At 36.4% G+C, this 24,472-nt stretch overlaps 1 protein-coding gene across 14 annotated transcripts in view; it reads right to left on the bottom strand.

Annotated features, from left to right (window-relative positions):
- Positions 1 to 24,472, bottom strand: part of Cac (calcium voltage-gated channel subunit cacophony) — a 179,929-nt gene that overhangs the window by 114,504 nt on the left and 40,953 nt on the right. For all 14 annotated transcript variants that reach the window (XM_071704211.1, XM_071704198.1, XM_071704213.1 and 11 more), the window contains exon 2: positions 9,522 to 9,779. In XM_071704211.1, the coding sequence (XP_071560312.1) occupies positions 9,522 to 9,778 (257 nt within the window). In that variant the 5' untranslated portion in view covers position 9,779. The remainder of the gene's footprint in view (positions 1 to 9,521; positions 9,780 to 24,472) is intronic.

Below are 24,472 nucleotides of genomic sequence, written 5' to 3'. Positions count from 1 at the left end.
TTTCATCGAGTGTAAGCCGAGAATGTGTCCCTGCCGTCTTGTAAATTTCACACGCGCACCGGAGTTTCGCTTTATCGTTCCGATAGAGTTTACTTATGCAGACAAGAAACAACATGGAAAGGTTACGTCTCGATTGTAGGCATTTTGAAAAACGAGAGAAAATGCAATACTTTATTCAAAATAAAACAATCACTTTACATGTGATATAAGATAACTTATTATTTAAGAAATCGTAACGTAAAGAAATAAATACTAAAACCATATTTTGTTTGTAAAAAAAGGTTCTTTCGCGTAAATATATATATATATATATATATATATATATATATATATAAAGCGTAAAATAAAGATTGTATATGTTTTACCATATTGTTGTCCTTACTTTAAAGAAATGCTAGAATATATAAGTCTTAAAATATTACATAAGACTTAATATTAAAAATATATATCGACGCCCTGGGGGATGCCGAGGGGTTCGCGTGAACTATGCGTGCGTGCGAAGGGAAAATAAAAGGTCCGTCGGTTAATGGCAATCTAATTTTCGTAAATATCAGGGAAATGTCAGCATGGTGACGTGTGGGCCGTTAGTAGTTACCGCCCTGCTAAGTCAGTCCTGCCACGGGCGATAATCTCTAATTATTTGAAAAAACTTTTTCCCCCTGCAACTTTTTTATATCGTAAATTCCTCAAGTTTTCCAGGTTAGTTAATGTAAAGTTTTTCGCGTTCTCTGACCTTTTCAGAAATTTCGAAGGGATGATAATAATTGTAAGCTCGGTGAAGTCTGATAAACTCATAACCAAACAAGAGCAGAAGTGAATATTAAGCTTAATAGCGATATTATAACTTAAAATTAAAGACAATCGTAAAACTCGAGAGATTTATCAAGAGCCTCTGACCTTTTATCATAAAAGAAAAAATTTTCTGAATTTTCCATTCTTCTAGAAAAACGAAAATTCTGTAACCAAGCCTTTTCAACGCGTGCACAAACGTTTTACATTAATGGCGTAACAACAGGTGTTACATGTATTTGTCTTTGACGCTTTATCGCATAATTAGAACCACTGCGACTGCATCATTAGTCCAGTCTTTCCATGAATGAATTATTCTTTAAAAAAAAAATAGTCGTTATTCAATAATATAGGCATCATTCTCTATTTTAATTTCAAAAGATTACTTTTGAATTATTGAATAAAAATAAAAATTATCTCTTTGAGAAATCGATTTTCTCAGTTAACGACAATAAAATAATCGAATAATGAAAAAAATTCTCAAAAAAAGATTCAAAAAAATGTCTATTATAAAAATAACTCGTAAGATTATTATCTTTTATTAAAAATTAAAATGTTACCATTCTTGGTTCACAATCAATAGTCGCAAAACCGAAGTCAGAAATCTTCCAAAATATCTCTCTACTTGCGCAAAACTCCAATCTCTTTTTCAAGAAACGAATACACGATGTTGAAAATATTTAATTTCCAATTTCGAACTTAATTCGGATAGAAGATCAAAAAAGCATAAGCGGCAGACTGCAACACATTATTTCCCATGCGCATCGGCTTCCTCCTGCGCTGAGAATAACTCAAAAATGGGTGACGTCAGACGATAAAACGGAAGGCACGTGGGCCGATTTCCACATACGTGATTTTTCCGCAGGTCTGACCCTGTCCCGTGAGTTAACAAGGAAACCTTGGGAAAGAGAGACGACATCGTCCGATCGACGGCGACGACAGCAACGATGGTGACTTTGACGATGGGTAAACCTCAGTATTTATCCCGTATATTTACCATTTTATTCCCGCTATAAAGAGGAAAAATTATCGCTCGACTAAAGTTAGGAAAAACGATACTCGTCGCCGAGACGTCGCGCCGACGTTAATCGCCGGATTAAACCCTTTGCTACAATGCCACGGCGTGGCAATGCCTCGATAGGTTGGCGCAAAAAAAGGATTCTTGAACGAATGAGGGTAAGCGCATAAAATATCTCTACATCGCGGTTAAAATTCTTAGCCGGTATGCAAACGTAATTTAGAATCAGACAACCGCATTCAGCAATAAGTATTAATTATCATGGTATAAACTTTTATCTCGCGTTTCTATCGCGCGCGCATAGTTAAAATTTATACATAAATGTTATAATATACTACAATTTTTAATTGTAGAATTAGGCAGACGGCAACATTTGGTTTAAAATACGAAATTATCGATAAAGATGTACCATTAAGGATCGGTTGTTCCAACCTTTTGGTAAACTAACTAATAGTTAAATCATATATATGTCTTTGTTTATCCTTTACATTAAACAAAGATAGACATATAATTTAACTATTAGTTAGATTACCAACAGGTTGGAACAACCGGCTCTAAATAATGTACATTCCATGACTGACTAATAAAGACCTTTACTACTGCTGTCTGCAACAGTAAATTTTCGAAGCTAGCCATAAACGCCTTAAAATAATCAAGAAAGAAAGATGTAAGTCTGTGTGCGTGCATGCGTGCGTGCGTGCGTGTGTGTGTGTGTGTGCGTGCGTGTGCGTGTGCGTGTGTGTGTGCGCGCGTACGTGCGTGAAATGAGGGCTCTAAGGGGCGCGACTGGGAAACTTGCACTGCGGATCGGCAAATCCGCGAGCGATTCGACTCAGTGTGAAGCATCTCGTACTTCCACATTCCCGAGAAGAAAATGCGCTGAGAAAAGACGTCAGCTTGGCGGCGGCAACGACGCGTACTTTTCGCACGTATACCTATGTGTTTTTCCGCGGTTTTCCTGCGTGTCTCGTGGGGATTGTCCGATCCTCGGAGAGCTAGAAGCTTTCTATCCTTCATCCCCATATACATCACTTTCTCCGCTCGATTGTCTCATGTCTCCCCCTTGCTTGGGAGAGAATAAAGAAGGCGCAATATGAGATATAAAAACAAATGAATTGATGGAGCTTAAGGAAGACAAAGAGATAGAGCAAACTGCCGGTTGCCACATGGAAGAGAACATAGAAAAAGATTGCGGGTATTGGAAAGAAAGATAGGACGATAACGAGGAAGAAATAGAGAATAAAGAGGAGAAACCAGTAGAAAGAAAGTAAAAAGAGAGAGAGAGAGAAAGAGAGAGCAATGAAAAGAAAAGGAGAGAAAATAGAAAAGCGTATGAGGGAAAAGGAGAGAAAGTAAAAAAGTATGAGAGAGAAAATAAACAGGAGAAGGTAAAGGAAAGTAAGCGAGAGAGAGAGAGAGAAAAGGTAACGGCGAGAGAGAAAAGGCGCGAGAGTTACGAAGAGCAACTGAGGGCGAGGGAGAAGCAGAGCGAGAAAGAGAGAGGAGCAGAGGGTAATAGAGGCTGGGCAAGGGAGAGAGAAAGAGAGGTGGCACGCGCAATGCGGGTATTGATTCACGGCGGCGGCAGCCGGCAGCCAGCCTGAAACACACGACCGCGCTGAGTCGACTCGACTCCGCGACTCGATTCACCGTCGAGACAAGGAGGGATCAAGTCACAAGCCAGCAAGAAGATAGAGAGAAAGAGAAGAGGAAGCGAGAGCACGTCGTCGAGTCGATCGGTTCGACTTCACAAATCGTTCATCGTTAGAACCGCTACGAATATCTTTAAAGAACCCACTGTCTCGATTCCTCGGTATCGAGAGCTCGCACGAGACGAATACAGAATCTCCGCAAGAAACAGCCTAAGTTCGATAGTTACAGATACAAAGACAGATACACTGTATATAAATAAGTTTGTTGTGCAAGAAAAAGGTCCTGATGCACTCCTCGCGAAAATATTATCACAGCATATAATTTTGAAGAATATAGGATAAGATTAGATCACACTTCCAGGAGCAACTTTGCCCTAAATATATAAAAACCCTTCAGAATCCTTCAATGCCTTACAAAACTAACTAGAAAGTAACGTCCCAATTTGATAGAATAAGCCAGCGAAAATTTTCAACTTATGTATAAATTGTTTCTATTTATTTTCGCCTTAATCTTACAAAGCAACTTTCTTCAAAAGAGAAAATTCACGGCAGATTCCCTCAAGCATATGTTCGCTTCTTCAAACTGGAAAAATGTCAAACATTGTTTCACAGTCACCCTGTATACTACTGCATAATTACGCGAACTGTAGCGGTGTAAAAATCGAGAAAAGTAGCGTGTTTGAAAGCGCACGGGAGTAGATCCGGTTTCAGGGTTAGGACCGATCAGGGTTAGATGGTATCGGCTGGGGCTCTTGCATGCGCCTAACATGGCCGGGGGATACCCCGGCAATGCGTAGGATTGGACCGCCGCTCCCACGAACCATGCGAGCGCTAATAAAAGTGTACTCGGCTCGGCACACAGTATAAAATATGCTCGATGTAGATATAGATATAACGTAAGCAAATATATGTAATATACACAGAGGGTAGAAAATGTTTTGTGCCGCTTTCATGATATCTTAAAAATATTGCTTTCTTTTGAGACTCCTTTCTATAATTTTTAAATACGTTACTTACGAAATTCAGAATTGAAAGAGTATCGGAAAAGGATTATCATATCTACGTAAACAGTCTTCTTTCTTAAATATAAACTATTGAAATTATTTTCTGCAACATGAAGAAAAGTCAGTTTTGTTGTTCTTATTAATAAGATTTAATATTAAACAAAGTTACAGAAGTACTTTTGAATAATTTACGATTTATGTTGAACTTACTAATGGGACAATGCTGCTCTATAAATTAGAATATTGAAATTCATACTAATGTTTTTGAACTAGTCACGAAAGATAAGATTTGAATCAACTTCACTTTCTAAACATCTATATATCTATAAAACGGAACAAGTAATAAAGAAATGCATTTCACAGCCGGCATTACTTGTTTTGTAATAGTAAATCTGATATAAATATGTATACAATAAGTATGAAATTATACGACCGTGTAAGATATACAATCAAACAAGGGAAAACGCCGTAATCGGTCAGGACTGGATCTTGCTTGTCCGAATAATATATATTAATTTTAGAGTGACTTTTTACGTACAATTCTTTGGCCCTTGGCAGACCACGCGCCGTTACTTCCGGACATAACGCAGTCTCAACCAAAGCCAGAACGATACAGTCACACGATTAAATTGATATCAATTTAATCATATTAAAACATACACAAGAAATTCGGATTAAACGATATGATATATCTATATATATATATATACATATACATATAGGATAGGATACTGAGAATATAAAGGAAAATGTTGCGAAAAAATAACACCCCAGCCAGGATTCGAACCCGGACCTCCCTCATTCCGTGACGGGCGTCTCACCAATTCGACCACTGAGGCATGTGGTGATATTTTTTCGCAACATTAGTTATAAGGAAGAACGTCTTTTTCGAGGAGGTCCGGGTTCGAATCCTGGCTGGGGTGTTATTTTTTCGCAACATTTTCCTTTATATTCTCAGTATCCTATCCTATATGTATATGTATATATATATATATAGATATATCATATCGTTTAATCCGAATTTCTTGTGTATGTTTTAATATGATTAAATTGATATCAATTTAATCGTGTGACTGTATCGTTCTGGCTTTGGTTGAGACTGCGTTATGTCCGGAAGTAACGGCGCGTGGTCTGCCAAGGGCCAAAGAATTGTACGTAAAAAGTCACTCTAAAATTAATATATATTATTCGGACAAGCAAGATCCAGTCCTGACCGATTACGGCGTTTTCCCTTGTTTGATTAAATATGTGTATATATATATATATATATATATATATATATATATATATATATACATATATATTATATTTTAGTATGTCACAAATTTTTATATTCTTTTGAATCAAGCAAAATTATATTAATTATATAATAATAAATAATATTAAAATAAATATTACGTATAATTAAGTACAACGTCTACATGTTCGCATGCACTCTGATATATTTTTCTTCTCCTCAGATTATGCAAATTTCACTCTATACGCGGCCAGGCGCGAGCATTCGAAGCAGCATCGATTCGCGCTCGTTAATAAAATCCGTCGGTTCGGGGCATCGATCCGCCGGCGACCGCGAAGACAACGTGGAATCGAGCGTGATAAATAAAGGAGGGTGCTCGGATCGGCGGCGCGGCGCTCGGATAAGTACGTCCCTTAATAGCAAAGGTCGAAAACCTTGTCGAGTTGACTCGCGGGATAGCGCGCAGACCTACTTCCACTAACGTCGATTCCTTTTATTGATTCTATTTTTGCGAGAAGTCGGGAGAGAGACAGAGGGGGAGAGAGAGAGAACGCTTACCCTCGCCACGATCGCCGGTCGTGTCGCGATTCGTGCTTTACCGATTCGGTTTTATCGAAAAAATGATAACACCCAAAATTGGGACATTATCCAAATTGCCCAGATACCACACTTCAAAACGTTAATAATGTAAAATATTAATTTTGAAAATGGGACGGGTATTTTTACACGATATTATCTATAAAATTTGAAGCTGGACATCGTTATTAATTAATTGAAATCGATATTCGGTAATTTAGTTTTAAGTGGAATACTTATAGTCAAATAGTTGATACGATAATTCTTCTGGCAATTACGTGAGCGTATGCCAATTTTTCCAATGGGATATATCATCTTAGGAAACAATAATAATAATAAATATCACAAGAGATATTAGACTATCGAGTAACAAACGAGAAAGGCGGAAAAAGAACGTCGTTAAACGTGATTATGAGTAAATAAATTATGACTTCGAACAAAAGAGACAATCTTACCGAAAGATAGAATTGCTAAATTTTTAATGAAAGAATAACTTGGTATTCATGAAAGTGTATAAGAAGATCGACGTACTCGTTTCGGAAATAGAAGACATCCACACACAGAAAAATATATACTATCCTCAAGTAAATATTCTAAATATTCTAAATATTTGATAAGTTTATATATCCGCAAATCTACCATAAAGTCATCGCAAGCATCACATTTACTCAAAACACATTCTAGATATTAGCAAGTCTAGTACTTGAAATAAGAATATTTAATTAATACAAGAATTCGGATTACTTACTATATACAGTCTACTGAAGAGAAGTATATAATATTCTTGAAAGAAGAATGAATTCTTGTTTTGAGCACAAAATTATAAGCTTTTCTAAGATTTGTGCTAAGTATATCTTAAAGCTATTATTAAGATAATATTCTCTATTGAAGAAACATATTACTTAAAATAAATAAAATAAAATAAGTAATTGCTTTTCTTGGCTGTAGAGTGATATTTTTCTGTGTGCATTGATTTAAAAAGTGTTTTGAAAAGAAAACGCAGGAAAACGGTAAAATGATTGGTCTCAGGAACAATCGCTAATGGACAGAGAGAGAGAGAGAGAGAGAGAGAGAGAGAGAGAGAGAGAGAGAGAGAGGGGAGAGAGAGAGAGAGAAATCGTAATTAGATTCGCTCTGGTGAACGGCCGACGACGGCGCACGTTGCTGGAAATAGAAAGTAACGACCGAACAATCGAAGGCTAATCGATAGTGTGTAGAGCCGGACGGACGAACGACGCGAGGGGTGTACAGACACCTCGCTACATTAGACTTTAATTCGGCCGCAGTAGTGCATGACCCGGTATGATCAGACGCGGCTCCTCGTCTGGCACCATCTCCGCGACGCGACCGAAGGCTCGGGTTATCATTGGCGGATAATTTAGCGGATAAATCGGTCGTTTTTTTCTCGTAAAAAGCGAGCAAAAAGCTTGATAAAATCACGATAATATCTATGTAATATCGAGGTACTACTGCATTATAATTAATATATTAAGATTACATCATGTAGGTATATATACTTATATGTATCAAGTCATCTAATATTTCTTTCTTGCATATTTTTATTTTCCTATTTTTAGAAAAATAGTAATCTAATAATAAATTAATTATCTAATAAGTTAGTTCAGTTTTCAAAATTTTATTATAATTTTATTATAATTGATTAATGATATAAATTTAAAGAGATCGAAAAACTCGTGTATTTTTTTTAAAAAGGAGCAAATTAATATCAAATGTCGCTTTTTATTGTATAATATGTAAGTAATAATAATTCGACAGTTGATATTAATGTGAATCGTTTAGATAGCAACCCATTTAAGGTAGTGCAATATCAAGGCAAGAACGTTCTACTTGCCGACGTTTGTAAGGGTTGAACATGCAAGGGTAGGAAATATTACCGACGGTTGTAGCTCGATTTAAACGTTATACCTATCGACGAGTCCTGTTTTATCAGAGTACAGTTTATGTTGGTTGCTGCTCTTATCAACGTTATCTATAGTTGACTCTTGTCGGTATAACATCGTCGGGTAAAAGGAGTTGAAACAATGTCGGTAAAATAGTTTACGCGCGGATATAGCGATAGCATAAAAACTATAGAAATAAATTTCAAGTGATAAGAGATATGTTGTACCCAATGAGTCAGTTATATCGTAAGATTTCTTGGCATATTCGTGTTACCTCTTAACCCAGAAACAGTCACCTCATTTTCTTTTCCATAAACGGTCACTTGAGGTGACTTTTACATTCCAATTAAAAATCATTGTTATTAATTACATATTGCATATTTTTCATCGTTCTACGGAGAAAAAATGGATGTTGTATCAACAGCATTAGTCTAATTGGAAATAATCTTGTTAATTCAATACGTCATGCTTTTGTTTTAATAAAATAAGTATTTCTTTTAATAAAATAAGTACTGTTTCACTAATACTGTTATTGAATTAACAAGATTATTTCCAATTAGACTAATGTTGATAAAACATTATTTTTTTCTCGGTGTAATTTATTAGTATTTAAAGACAATGTGTATATAGATTTACTCAATATTTTCTGAAAAAAGTAAGGAGAAACCAAAAAAGATTTAAAAAATAAAAGAAACACATTAAAAATACTGTGACGTGAGCTTCATTTTTTCGACACTGGAGTGTAAAAATCACCCCAGGTGACTGTTCTATGGTTAAAAAGGAAATAATAAAACGCGATTGCTAATAGCATTAATTGTCACCTACATAAATTTTGAAGCCCTATATGTATTTTATTTATTATTTTTACACAAAAGCTATTGATGGTGAAAACTAAAATTATCTTTTACTAAGACGTGATGTCTTAATATCGAAAAATACATTATTGCAGAATTCTAATTTACAATTCTAATAAGCAATCATCATAATTTAAACAATGGCCTCAAGAGCCTTTTTAAAAATTTTTAACTTTATGTAGACGATAAATAATATTCTATTTTTAATCTACTATAACTATATATGTAGATGCTTTCTCAAAATAATCGACAAATAAAAGAAGACTAAATTGCGAATAAATCATATCGCCCGAATTTATCGTTTCTATATTAATTACCATCAAATACGATGCATACGATGCATCAATAAAAGAGATCTTAGTTGTTTAGCCAAAAAATCATTTTTCTCCTTTTTATGTCGTAAGATTTCCAAGCTGGATATCTACATGGTTGTAACTGCTCGTAGCTAAGGAATCAAATAAGAAAGACATACAGAGGAATGATCACTCACATAATATCGCCAAGCTTGAGCCGCGTCTGTATAAGGGCGCAGCTCTTGTGATCGCTGGTGGTAACAGCCCTCCGTCTCCTGGCGGCATATCGGGGCACCGTATCCAAATGCGTCGCGCCGCCATCAGCTGCGTTTCCAGCAGCACCGCCGATCCCAGATGTGGCACCATGACCGATGTGGCCCACACTTCCACGCACCAGCGGATTGCTGCCACGCCGACGTGCAGCCACGTGCCGACCTCCCACGCCACCCAACATCCTGGAAAATGTATAAATGTACTAATTAAATAGAAGTTACTTTATATAATTGCGAGATAAAAACCCAAGGATCGCGAAGTTTTATCCCTACGATCGCAGTTTGAATTTCAAACGTAAAAAATTGTAATTACTAACTTGAAGACTAATATAATGTTAATATAGTTCTTGATTATCATGCTACGCCTCGTAGTGCTAGCACAGGTTTGTTTTCAATTTTTAATAGTGACTCTTCCAAAAAGTTCTAAAGTTCTTGACGCTTTTCTTTAAAATTTTGTAAATAAATTCAAACAATTAAAAAATAGGAAATCAAATTTCTCTTCGAGATAAAATAGTCAAGAAAGTACTCTAAAAGAGATTCCTTATCTTTTACGCTTAATCGTCATAGCTGTTTTATTTCGATCAGACTTGAGTTCTGTTTAAAAAACCAATCAAAAAGTATTAGAATTATAAGCCTGATTAAAATAAAAATGTTGTAACTATAATATTCGTACAATGAAAACGTGAAGCTGACACGTATCTTCGGATCTCTATTTTTTTACACTCAACCTCTTGAAAAAAAAAAGAGAGAACGCGTTACAGTTTATTCTGTATATAGTGATGTGTCGGAAACGATATCGAAGCAAAAATAAAATAGAAAAGAGTGACGAGCACCTAGCGTTCCTGACTAAAAATTATTTTATCTGATGTATTCAGTTTCGAAATTAGGGTCGCCGGTCATAAATCAACATGATACTTAAAATCCGATGGCACGCATGAATCACGTAACGATAAACTGTCCGGGCCGGAATCGCCGCTCTCGGTTAAAAGAAAAATTTACGAAGGTATAAACTAACGAGGCGTGGAAGAAATCTCCAACGGAGCGTTCTTTCGTTAATTAGGTTACGTTGACTGGCCTAATCTTGGCGCATCGGTGGCGGCCGGCAGTCACGCGAACGAGCACTTGTGCCCGTCTATTTTCTGGCACGCGTGCCACAGCCATTAATAGCCTTTTTTTTCCCTTAACGTATCGGTGATGCCTGGACTAATCTTCGTCGGATCAATGGGAAAAAGTCGGTCGTATCGAATATAAAGAAGAGAAAAGAACGAACCATCGATGCCACGGTACGAGTCTTAAGTACGATATACGGATTTACACGCCATTCATTCGTGTTACACATCAAGCAACGTTAAAGGAATCATCTCTCGGCAACGTGCGTAAAATATTCTATTAATTATCCGCGGCCGCGTCCTGTATATCTATTGGCTCCCTCGTGGCTTTTCAAATGTCATGAACGTGGATTCTCCTTTCCATTTCTACCTTTTCTCTTCATTTCCTGAAAGCGTCCGTCGCGCGCGCTGAAATGATGGAAAATAAAGCGCCACCGCTATCTAGATATTGCGAAATCCGATTAATCATCGTCGTACACGCCGAGTTCACTACCCTCGGCGAACCGGAAATGCAAGGGGTTCGTGAATATCTGCCGTATGAATAGAAACGCACCAGAAAAGTCATCAAAGAATTCGTAATACTTCAGTGGCAATTAGTACCTCGGTGCAATGTAAAAAGTCTGCAAAAGGAAAAACCTCGGAGAGAATGCTACTTTCCTGCGGGTAATATTTCGACATGCATTTTAATAAATGCGAGAGACGTTCTCTTTATAAATTAGTTTGTCCTTCATAAATACTCTGATAAATAAAGTTCGCGGAATTTTATATCGATATCAACCCGACACTTTAAGGAACGATAAAAGATTAAACGACGCTCGATAAAATCAGCCTTAATGAAAATACGGAGTTGTGGATGAGCGTCGTAAATATTTCAAAGTAAAATCATTTCGGTTGCGGAAAGTACGGTAAATCATCCGCGTTACATGATAGTTGTTTCCTTGAACTATCAAATTCGAGGACTTTATTACGGCGGAGTTTCACAAAGTTTCTCACCAAGCGTATTATGCTAAGCAGGCGCACGTACACTAAATAAGTACATATCCATGGATCAAGAGCATATTGGGGGTATACAGTTTACACGTTGCGTGTTCTCCAAATGACGGTGCAGCTCAAAGCGCTTAGACTACGAAATTATGATTTCGTGAAATGCCACGGAATCTTGCGACGAGATGGATATCAAGATTAAGACCAAAATATTTTAGTAGGCGTGCGTCAAATTAAAATCGCAATAAAATGTCGCTTAAAATTAAACGAAAAATGAGAGATTTCGACAATAAAGAGAGTTGTGTGATTTCGGCAATTACCACAACAATCCTTATATACTGGAGAAAAATCGATTTATTGGAAAATCCACGTCTCGAGGATATTTTATATTTTACACAGCGGGTCCGCGTAATACTCTCTCCCCTATGTGAAATGCGTTCACGGCGATTAAAGCAATTTTCCGTCGATGTCGATTCCTCGCGGATTGAATCGTGACGCGAGATATTCGTCGACAATTCGCGGGCGTTAACACGCGTCAGTTCTCGCACGGTTATTTGAGCGCACGAATTATTATCCGGTCCGGGCTTTATCGAATGAACAAAACAGAATTACAATCCATTACGGGCACACCCACGCACGCTACACGCATCTCAACACGTTCGCAACGCGAAATTTCACGCGAATGGACGCATTAATGTTGCGATATTCTCATTCGTGCTGGAAAATAATCAATTGAAAGTTTTTACGCTGGCTCTCTTTCTCTCTTTCTCTCTCTTAAACTAATCCCATCAGGCTTATGTCATCGTTTCACCGAATCGCCTTCGTCTAACACATCAGCCATTCATTCGCTTATTCCCTGCATAAATGCATAATGAAATAAAAGTCGATATGAAGTCAAGAACAGGTTTGTTGTGTTGTTCTCCCATTCTCTCTTGTTATTATATAATGCATCGAGAATAACGTGCGTAGACAATGTCATCGTAACTCAATAAAAATTTATGAAACGGTTTATACATCGATATGCAAAAGTGACAGATGATGTATCACTTATTATACAATTTTTCGCGAATTTAAATATAATTGCAATTTCCCATTCACGAGAGAGCCATCTCGCATGTAATTTTATTTTATTCTTCATAGTTATTTATGTAAACTATCGCTATTAAACTAATTATTCATCTGTTAAAAGTTTATTTACGTAAACTATTACGTAAACTACTCTGCATTTTATATCAATTATATTATAGTTATTTTGTCTATATATAATTCTATATTATTTATACAAACTCAATAAGAAAACTAGAAAATAATGACGAGTCCTGAAATCGCGCAAACACAAGCTTATTCGTTATTTTCGTTCTCCTCCCTCACGACCGCTTTCATGGCGGATAATGAGAAATCGAAAGCGAAGCGCGCACAGGGGCGTATATCGACGCGCTTTACATAAACAAGTTTAGGGAAAATACGTAGGTCGCGTATGCGTGCAGGTTGCAGTAGATAGTCTTCCCGCACGCCGCGCCGATGCCGGTGGTCGAAATTTTAGGGTAGCAACCTGTTGCTAGGCACCCCGGGGAACTCTTATCCCACCCTCGCTGTTACCCGGCAACCTCTGCCTTGCTCTCTCTCGTTTCCTCCCTCCTCTAACCCCTTCAACTCCCAGTCTCCCCTCTGCCCATCTTCCTCTCTATCTCTCTCTTTTTATATATTTACATATATTTGTGCATACTCTCTCTTTGTACGGGTCTTTCTCTCGTTCTCTCTTTCTAGTATAACAAAATAAATATCGCTCGAAAATCTCTCTCGTCGATTCTCGCACAAACCATCCGCGGAGGATCCTGTTTTTATTCCATCCATTGTCCTTTTCATCTCTCCACTTTCTTTGTCCAGTACACCTCTTCTTTTCATAAGTATTCCTGTTGTCGCCTTTTTCGTTTATCTCATCTAAATTCGAATTTGCCGAACCTATAGTTCCCTCGTTTTCCAAAGTGCTTTTTGCCCTTCTGCTTCTATTATAGACAGCAGAACAACACATGCTTCTATCGCGCGTATATACAAATTCTCTTTCATCTTATACCTTGTCCGCTGGATAAAAATGTCTGCGCCTTAATCTAGATAAATTCCGAAACAATTTGAAAATAAAGATCATATTTTTATTGCAAATATAAAGTTATCCACACGGAGAGAATTTTTTGTTTTATTTTACCCTTAAATTCACTACAAACTTAGGACAACTTGGCAACCAAGGAATTTTTAAAATATACAAAAGACATTTTACAAACAACATGATAAAAATTACCAAGCAGATTGGTAAATTTTGAAAAATTATTGAAATTTCCTAGATATATTTTAGTAAAATTAATCAAACATATTTTATATTTTAATGTAATAGATATTAATATCTTTTATTATGGTAGATATTAATCAGAATAGCTCGCATAAAATTCTTGGTGGTACATGTTGTCCCACAACTACCATGATTTCAGGGTAAATTTTAAGAGAAAATTCTCTCCGTGCACCTTTAGAAATTCACGTATTTCCATATTTACGATAATATTAGACAGATTATTAATATCTTGATACGTTATTTTGAATTATTAAGAGTAAGATTTTCATCTGAATATCGAGAAAAGATTGCAAATGTTACGATAATTCTAAGTGAAAATAATTGTTATTTCGCATTTGCACTTTTGGCACGAGAGTGACAATAATCTCGTTTAGCAAAAGGTTCCAAAACTTTTGCAATCATCTCTGAACATTTTTCGTTCGCTGATTCCTCTCTACTCGGTACAGAGTACCACATCGACATAGGAAATCTAATAAAGAATCGAAGGGATCGGCCGACTTCTCGTAAAATTAGTTTCACCCCCGAGCTCCTGTGCCGAGGGGTAGAAACGGGAAAAAGGAAGAGGGTGAACGATGGCAGGGAATCGTTTCGAGAGTGTCGTGCGTGGAATAAAAAGGAAAAGCAAATTTATAAGATCACTGTTAGGGTGGAAAACTTTTAACCGTGTTTTATATATTTAAAAGAGCAAATAGTTCCATACATAATTAAGGTTCAGATTAATTATTTTAGATTAATTATTTTAGGTAAATTGCGAATTTTCTTCTCTAATAACAATCTTACTGATCGATAAACGTTGAGTGCACGTTAAAAAAAATACAGCAGGCTTTGCGTATTCCACGCGTATAACGAAAATGCTCTTAAGGTACATTTTCTTTGTTACTTTATGAGATAAATCTTATTACGTGACGTTACGCGATCGACAACAAGCATGTTATTATAAATTTCCGAATATGAAATTTTAAGATAGATGCTTTCGTGCTTAAATAGACGATAAAACACGTTACGTAATTTCGTAAAAATTGATTTAACCATCTTCGCGTATTCAAACAAATAAGAACCGAAGAGAATAGATTTTCGATTTAATTTAAATACATTTATTCCGCGAGTCTATTATATATACTCAAATTCCCTAAAACATCTCTATAATAGAACCATAATTAAATCTAAATTTTATTGAAACAAAGTTTACGTGAGATTAAATGCAATACGAATTTTCCTTGCTCGTCTGTAACTTGATTTGTGAAAAGCCTCGTCATTTCATGCGAATCGACGAATTGCCATGCAAGGATCGCACTCGATGAAACAGTGCATCGTGACCTTTTTATCCGCTCACGCATCGCGTTACAATTACATTACGCTTCTCGTGGAATCCACCCTCGCAACTTGACAAATGAATGTTAAAGTTGCCCGAATAATTCCAATTTTAATCACTAGAGCTAGCGAGTCGCGCCGCGTCCGATAGTCGGCCGGCTATAATGGCAAAGTTCAACTAATGTCACAGCGATGTCACAAACCGAAACTCGCACGAAGTGCTGCTTGAGTGGAAACTTCCGACAAGGAACGACTACGGCGCAGTATAAAACGGTTACGCAAAATCTTGATAGATGTTACGAATTACCCCTAAATTACACGCACCAGACATAAGGCAGTTATGCAGAGATTACAATGAGCTAAATATATCTTATGCAATTACGACCTTTAATTGATCTATAAATCACAAATTATAAAAATTAAAAATTAAAAGAATGCATAATATATAAACTAAACGAAGTTAAAGCGTTCATATTATATAAATATATTTTTTGAGTCCTAAAATACTAGTATTGTCTTTAGTAAAAATTATTTAAAATTAGATCTTAAACAATAACCATTAAAATTATACTTGTTTTGTTTCTACTCTTCAAATGATAATGTTGAGAGATGATAATAAAAACACGTAACAAGTTTGCGTGCAGCTCGTACTGACCCTTATCATCTTCATTTTTATAATATAATTATAATTATATTAGTTACGAGCGTGCCAACGCTGCATTTAAATATAAAACTATTTAATTATGTTATTGTTAAACTTAACAATAAGCGTGTATAATAAATCGTCATTAATAATTTTCTGAATTAAAGGAAACAACCATCTCGAGCTAATGGAAAATACAGCATCTCGTAAATACACGCGGGATAAATTTCTATAGAGCTTACTGAACGAGAGCGAACGATAATCCGCGCGTTGACTCGTTTTCCCACCCTTTCTCAGCCCTGCACTTTAGGCTCAGCAGGATCTAATTTTCCCCTTCTTCCTCTCCTCCCTCTCTCTCTCTCTTTCTCTCGTGACTCGTTCTCATTGACTATTAATGGAGAACGAGGAATGACAGCAGAGAAGAGAAGAAAATTTCTCTCTCATTCGGATTCTCTGCAAAATCAGTTGGTTCATTTCGTCAACCGTCTGTATCCGACACTTCATAAACAAACTTGCGAGAAATAGAGAGAGAGAGAGAGAGAGAGAGAGAGAGAGAGAGAGAGAGAGAGAGAGAGAGAGAGAGAGAGAGAGAAAGAAGGGGGGGTAAGAAAGACAAAGTATGCTGCGTTGCGATTTTCTGTTGCGTTTGCGCTGCGCACGGTAATTGCACCTGCAGCTCCTTTGATCTAAATCGTCCGCAGCCTGTGCAACCTGCCGCGCGCGCTTTTGACGCGTGGAATTTTACGCAGACTACTATATGGCTAAAAACTGAACAACCTGCTCTTTCATCCGACGACAATGGACCGGAACCTGATTACGGAAAATACAATATCACAGAGGATTCTTCGAGCGCACGGTGAGTCGTCCTTTGAGGACGCCCTTTGTATACTTTCAGAACTGTATAAAGGAGGAGACCCAAAATATATCCTCTAATTATACTTTGACTACTGATAGGCCTGAAAATGCATTATCTTATATTAATACGATAGAAAACTTGTAGCTTTAACAAAAAAATGTACTTCCTGAATAAAGATTTTTGTCATTATAATCATATCTTTTTATAGAAATATATTATACGGTTGCAAATTTTCGTATTTTATAAATAAAATTTTCACACTCTCGTAAATTTGTCTACTGCAACAAGTTTATATCGTATAGAAGACTAACTTTACCACTCGTCTGTATACAATCAAACAGATTCGTCAGTTTCTATATACTTGCCCAAAAGTAAGTTCGAAACTTGCGGTCGTCATTATACGAAGTTGTAAATCTCGTCGTCAAGATGAGCGCGCGGAACGAGGTTTTATACGCGACAATTGTGTCAGTCTGCGACGAGGGACGATCAATCTTCAGAACACGTGTAACGCAATCTTGACCGGCCGACAACATCGAAAGCCGACACACGCGTTATACTGTGCCCTATGAAAGCATAACGTCATGCCACACGCTCGTTAACGTCGCTTTACAGAATTCCCACCGGCCGTCCGTGGCACACGCGTCGACATTTAATCGTCAAATGATCGGCGCACGTGTTCCAGAAACGATTAGTACCTACAATTCGACGGTCATTTATCGAATCCATAAATGGTGCGTTTAGTTAACCCCTCTGTCGTGTCATACGTTTCTCTCGTTAAACTTTTAAATCTTATCATCCGATATCATTTATCATATCTCATTGTACAAACAAAGCAAACTGTCAATCGCACAGTATAATTATCGTGATCATATGCTATATAAGATTATATAAAAGAGACCAGTTTTATATAAAATTATAACATATAGATATAATATAATTAAAAATTAAGTTTTTGTGGTTTTATATATTAATTTTATCTTCTTCAGTTGCATTTTTCTGCATTTCGATAACCTTGCTTATTATATAATAAAAGGGCTACAATAAAAGATGCAATATTTATAACCGATGCATTTCTTATTTCTTCCGGAAGTATAAGTTCTTATAAAGACGTGTCTTAAGACTTTTCTCTGTGGTTACGAGCGCAAATCTGAAAAATCATATAGAATCCCGGAAATGTTCCGCTGGGAAATAAAGGGTCAACACGAAGTTATCACCTCCGTGCTGTTTTTCGTGAAAAAATTTTATCCCTCCCGAATCTTCCGGAGCAGTAACGATACATCGACTTAATTTAATATATTGACTCGACTTGCCACGTATCTCCTCGAGGCTATACACTATCCCCAGGAGTGTCTTTACAGCATCCTGGGAGCAAGTAACACGAAGTTATAAGCGAGAAGAAACTAGTGAATTTGCTTGATTGCATGCAAATCAGGAGAGTGACAAAAATAGCCGTTTAAATTGAAACGCTTTTAGCGCAATCGTCCATTAAAGTTACTTTAATTACAATTATTGCAGAGAAATGCAAACGCAAGAACGGGACGACAAAACAGTAACGATAAAGTTGATTCTAACTATTCATAAACTCCTCCGGCGGGAATCGGTTCCTAATTAAAAAACGGAAAAGAAAAAAATTGGGTCCTCTTGAAAGAGATGGCTTTAGCGAGATCCAATTTTCGCATATCTACCACAAAATACACCAGTTAATGGATGAATCAATTTATAAATTTAAAAGTTAGTTCCATGATGCGAAAGTGAGAAAAACCTTTCATTAAAAAATTTATCTGTAAAAAGAGAAGAGTACGTCTCAATCTCTATGCATAACATTCTATAAAAAACTTCCATTTTAGAGAGAAAACCAATAAAAAACAAAGTCAATTTACATACGTGCAATTCATATAATTCCACAAAAATCTTTGTAAGTTCTCGAGATGAATTAAGGGAAAGAAACTATATTTGTATATACGTATAAACATCTTTTTTTGCGCGTTTTAAGATTTATTGGAAAAAAGAATTTTGTCGCTATTTCTAATTATCTTTGATATATATAGAGTTTGCAACATTTTACATAAACTATAACCCTATGCAATATAAAATATAATCATATTTGTGCTTCACACTACAATATTACAAGTTCCAAGTTGAAAAATGCTGCACCATATTTAATCGAATTTCATCCTCTTTATACTTCGAATTAATAATATCGGTTCGAACTCGCTTCTTCATTCTTGCGAATGTTAGTTCTGTTTAAAATCTTTTCTCTCTCTTTGTGGCAAAAAGCCGAAAGTAATTCCCCAGGTGGCGGAAGTCGAGGATAAGTTGTGAAATCCAACAAAAGGCTTATTACCGCCGAGGTCGAGTCAACGAAAGAAGCAGGGAAGATTTCCAGTGAGAAAGAACACACGATAGGAATGAACTAACTGAACATTGAATTTCAGCTCTCTCGATCCACCGTTATACATCTCAATCTATTTGTGTTAACAGTGTGTCTGCGTGTTTTCGGAAACACGTGCGCTTGTTCCGGCCGTGAAGAGGATGTGTTCGACATTCTGAAGAGCAATGCTGTTCGAAATCAAGTGCCGGGGTTAAGAATGCTCGTGTGAAATGGGCTTGATTGACATACGACTTTGATTGCTGCTCTTTCCGTCATGTAAATCGTCCTTTTGAGTTCATCTACATGTCAAATTCAATGGTGTACGTGTCAAATTCGATTGTCTATATGTTTGCAAACAAGATAAGTGCATTTTGAGAAAAGCACATTGTTAGAAATATAATAATTTTCTAAAATATAAGAACCGCAATGAATAGTATACTAATATTATATTATCATATTTTTTAATATATTATAATTGATAAGCTTGTTTTTTTTTTTATTTAATCACGACTGAATTGTTTTAATTGTTGAATAAAATATGGTCATTTTAACAAAAATGAGGAATTAACCGTTTCTCCGTCTATAATATAATATAAATTTCTCTATAATATAAAATCAATTTCATATAAAATTTTTTACTTTTTTATAATTATTATTATATAATTTCATCAATATTGTACAAATAATTATTACAATTCGATATTAAAAAATATACACCTATTTAATATAAATAAATATATAGTTTAAAACTTAATCTTGATAGAAGACAGAAGAAGTATGAGTTTTAAACATGTATTAATATCATTTTCATTTAATTACATTTATATAATTAAGGAAAAACATGCATTAATATACCTTTCTGAAATAAAATTTAATTTCCAGTTTCATATATATGTAATTCATTTGTATGTCATACCTTTGTATGATTAACGCTTAACGTTACGTTCTGCAGTACACACGTTTTTATTTTGTCTACGCACCGCGCAGCTATAGATGCATCGAAAAATTGGACAGTGCCGTTCATTAGCGACGAACGTGTTGCATGTTTGCCTGTCACATATGATTAACGTGTCCACGGGTGGCGCAATGCTCCTTTTTTTCCAAATACATAACAGTTGCCAAGGATAAAGAAAATCGTGGGTGATTTATCTACAACACAGAACGTAAGTAATTGAGCTCGTCAAAACCGCTTTATCTGGAGGCTATAATGAATTTCTATAATTTCTTGTTCAAGGATAGCTGCCCTCGATACGCGTTCGAGGGATACTGCCCTATATTCCGCCGTCAGTGAACATTGCTGGTTAACGAAAACCACAAGGTATGATAAACCAGATTGTTTTCGAGCTACAACGCCAAAAATACATTGCTCGCTCCAAATATACTGTTTTAATACACATCGTTTATTTAATTAGTAAATTCCGCAAAACCCCGAAAAGCTTATATTTTCGCCGTATTTTGTATATCGTAAAATATACCTTTTATAGAGATGCCTGATGTGTATTATTAAAAATTTTATATCTCAAAATATTGTTTCGATGTTATTTATATGCTGTTTCTTTCATTAATAAATTATGGAAACTCGAAATACTTATATTTTTTTAATCGCATGCTTATTTCATAATAATTCAATATACCTATAAAGACTATATCATTGAAAATTTAATGTTTCAAGTGTTAAAATCTTTCAATCTTAAAAAATAGACACCTGAATTCGGAGATATCTAAATTTTAAAATTTTTCGAGTTTAGATTCGGTTCAAATACTCAAAATTAACCGCGTAAGTGTTGTATACCTTTTCAGCAAACTTTTCCACTTCTCTCTCTCTCTCTCTCTCTCTCTCTCTCTCTCTCTCTCTCTCTCTCTCTCTCTCTCTCTCTCTCTCTCTCTCTCTCCCTCTCTCTCTCTCTCTCTCTCTCTCTCTCTCTCTCTCTCTCTCTCTCTCTCTCTCTCTTTCTCTCTCTCTTCCTCGTTCCAACCATATCGATTTCGTTCAATCCAATCTCGTCGCTTTTTAACAAAAATTTCAACGTTTTATCTTTTTAACTTCTCGGTAGAAACAAAGTTACAATATCGATCTCTTAAATTGACAATTTCAGTAATCAGCCACATATTGTGAGCTTTATAATTTTTACACAATATTATAGTCATCTATAAGATATATGCTTTAAATCGAGAACATATATGACAGCCATATAGAAAGGAATAATTGATAAATATGACTATTTCCTTGTTGTTACCGTCCCTAAGCAGATTTCAGAAACGACAAAAAAATCAATTTCTCGTCAGCATTGGTATTGCCTTGCCTGACTATAATTTATAACACGACCGCGCGTGTTCCTCTGCTCTGAAATTTCCTGTATCCAAAGCAGCTCCGACACTTTTATTGTGACCTGGATGAGACGCGATTCGTGAATCCTCGGCCATTATCCTACTATCGTAAACGGGCAAATTGATGACAAAAAGAATACATCTCAGGCGTACGTAGCTCGTAAGTTAAAAAGGATCCTTGAGAAAGGAAGACTCTTGAAAAAGACGTTTCCTATGCTATTCTTATGCGTGCAGGTATAAACGATGTCTATGCCAGTATAATTTATCTAGCAGTCACGATACTTATATATACCACGGTTCTATTTCCCATTTTAGTCACATTCATCATTGGGCATTATAAGTTATGCAAAAAGTAAAATTTTTATTCATATTCAGATACGACACTTTTCGCGGAAATTCGCGATGTCAATTCAACTTGTACCTCATCGTTGTACTAAGGCTAACTAAGGTGTTAATTCTTAAAAAGAAAGAGCTCCCAAAAAATAAATATACTGACTGTGTTCCGATATTCACTGCAAGTATACTGAAAATCTATAGTGTATGTAAACTATTGTAAAATAACCTATATCGGAACATAGCCAAAGTTGATACTTTGAGCGCGAGATCGCGATATAATCACGCGATAAACCGGCGCCAATCCCATCGACCGAAGTGGACTGCTGCCAAGAGAAATTTGACGAACGAGCGCTTGACGGTTTCTATTGCTTTCTCACTCGTCGGTAGAAATTACGATCGCACAAAAGCGCATGAATAAGCGCATTGTTTCGTGAATCTCGTCTATAAATATGTAAATATGGAGGGGTAAAAACCACAGTGGTGTAAGTCAAATTTTTAAAAATATTTTTTCGTGTGCATAGATGCAATTTATATATTGTATAGATTGCACTATGCACGCGAGAAAAAATTTAAAAAAATTTGATTTACACCACTATGAGTTTTACCCCTCCATATGTAAATAGTAAAGTACACCTTACACCAGGAATATCTCCACTAATTTGAAATAGTTACGACAATAAAATAGAGATCACTATCATATATATCAGAGCAGTAATTAATGGTATTGCAACAATACATATATCTTATCTCAATTCGCGTCGCTATAACTCCCAGTGATATATAAATCGCACTACAGTAAAAACGTGCAATGATCGAACCTCACACACACAGTATGACCTTTTTCACATATCCAATTCCTCAACGATTTTATTCGCGAGAAGAAACAAGTCTCAGTGAAAAAGAAGTTGTACTTTTTGCGTTTATTTTTTTTTAACTGAGAAGAAAAACTTGAATAAATTTAAAAAGTTCAGAAAGCAGAAGAGGGTCTCAATCACTGAGAGATGTTTGACGAAGCAAATAATTGGAGAATGTATTTTAATACGTTATTTTTATTCGCTAACAAAGAGACGTTCGCGATTCTGACAATTGTGTCATAGTAGAAAAGACAAATGCCAAACTGGCCATAATCCTCACATAACAGTTTCCGTAACTATAATACTCGGAGACTCAAATGTGTCTCTCCTGTGCGTTACTTGATGACGTTCGCCGTCCTTGTCGTCATCGCGATGCCCGATTTTGCGAACGTCCCGTACGCGCTTCCCTCCGTCGATCGTCGTCGGAACGGGGGAGAGATTGGCAGCAGCGTATTGTTCGTGTCGCGAGCTTCATCAGCCGGAAAAGCTATTTCCCGATCAGATCCGCCAATGGCCGAATATCGACCGTTGAAAAGCCAGCCGTGTTCATGGACACGCGCGCGCGGGCGCGTCACGAGAGGGTCCTTCATTTTCCTCCTTGTTCTCGCCGATCGACAGACGCGATTTGACGTGTCGTGTGACAGCCGCGAGACGAGGACCTTCGTTTAATACGCGGTGACCTTCTATACCCCGTGAAACTTGGAGACACATCTAATAAAACGCGCTATCTACGTCTCGCAAGGATTAAGCTTTAGATTACGAAAGGCTTCTCGATATTTCAAAAATGGTGATATATAATCCGTAAAAACCAGAAAATAGCCAAAAGAGAGTTAATAGCAAGACAATTTTACAAGTGATAATGCGAAAAGAAAATTATTATAACACTAAAAAGATATACAATTCTCTATTTATTTTCTCTATAGATAGTTTCATTTTCGCTGATTTAATTTATTTGATTCGAAGTTTAATCCAATTTAATATTTATATTTGTGCAATTTTCTCCTCTTTTTCTCAGCTAAAAGGAGATATTATTATTACAGTCTCTAATTCTAGATCAAATAGAACGCGGACTACCGGGATAACTACCAATTTAGAGCGCAGCTTAAGGTTCAAGGATCTTCTCGCAAGATGATTTGGAGAACAGCCAGAGTGGTAAAATATTTGAGAGCACGTACCAACCGGTCGTCAGTCGGAGAAGATTGGCAGTCTATTGTCGGATGATGTATGCAGATTTCAATCGGAAAAGCTATTTCCCGATCATATTCCTTGGCGCCGTCTAAATCGAACGTGTACGAGAATGTACGTATATTCCGCGTCGTCAAATTACTCCGCGAATGAGTTTAGTTTAAACGTTTACAACAAAAGATACTAAACGCAGATTCGATGAGGAGGCACATTCTGCCTGTCCTCTTATCCCCGTGAGTTAGTCTAAGTCTATACCTAATCGAGCGATCGTCCGGAGAAAATTGGCAGATCATCGAGGACTTTCCTCTTAAAAGCTTAAGAGCTTTCTCCTAGATCGATATTCTTCGACGCGGCTAAATTCTCACTATAATACGTGAGTCTTTTCGATTAATTTTCAAGTCGAGTTCTCTTAAAAATAGGATGAGGACCGGATGCCCGTGACAAATTTTAAAAACTAAGTTAAAACAAAGTTAGGTTGTGCGAAATGAAGTATATCAAAGGCAAGCACACGAGACTGAATTCCTCGTTCTTTTTTTAGATATAAGTCCGTTGCAG

Source organism: Temnothorax nylanderi, unplaced genomic scaffold (genome assembly GCF_030848795.1).
Source record: "Temnothorax nylanderi isolate EJ_2023f unplaced genomic scaffold, tnyl_v1.0 TNYL_tig0039_pilon, whole genome shotgun sequence".
Lineage (NCBI taxonomy): Eukaryota > Metazoa > Arthropoda > Insecta > Hymenoptera > Formicidae > Temnothorax > Temnothorax nylanderi.
The sequence above is the reverse complement of the archived record's forward strand: the minus strand, read 5'-3'. Positions and strand labels throughout refer to the sequence as shown.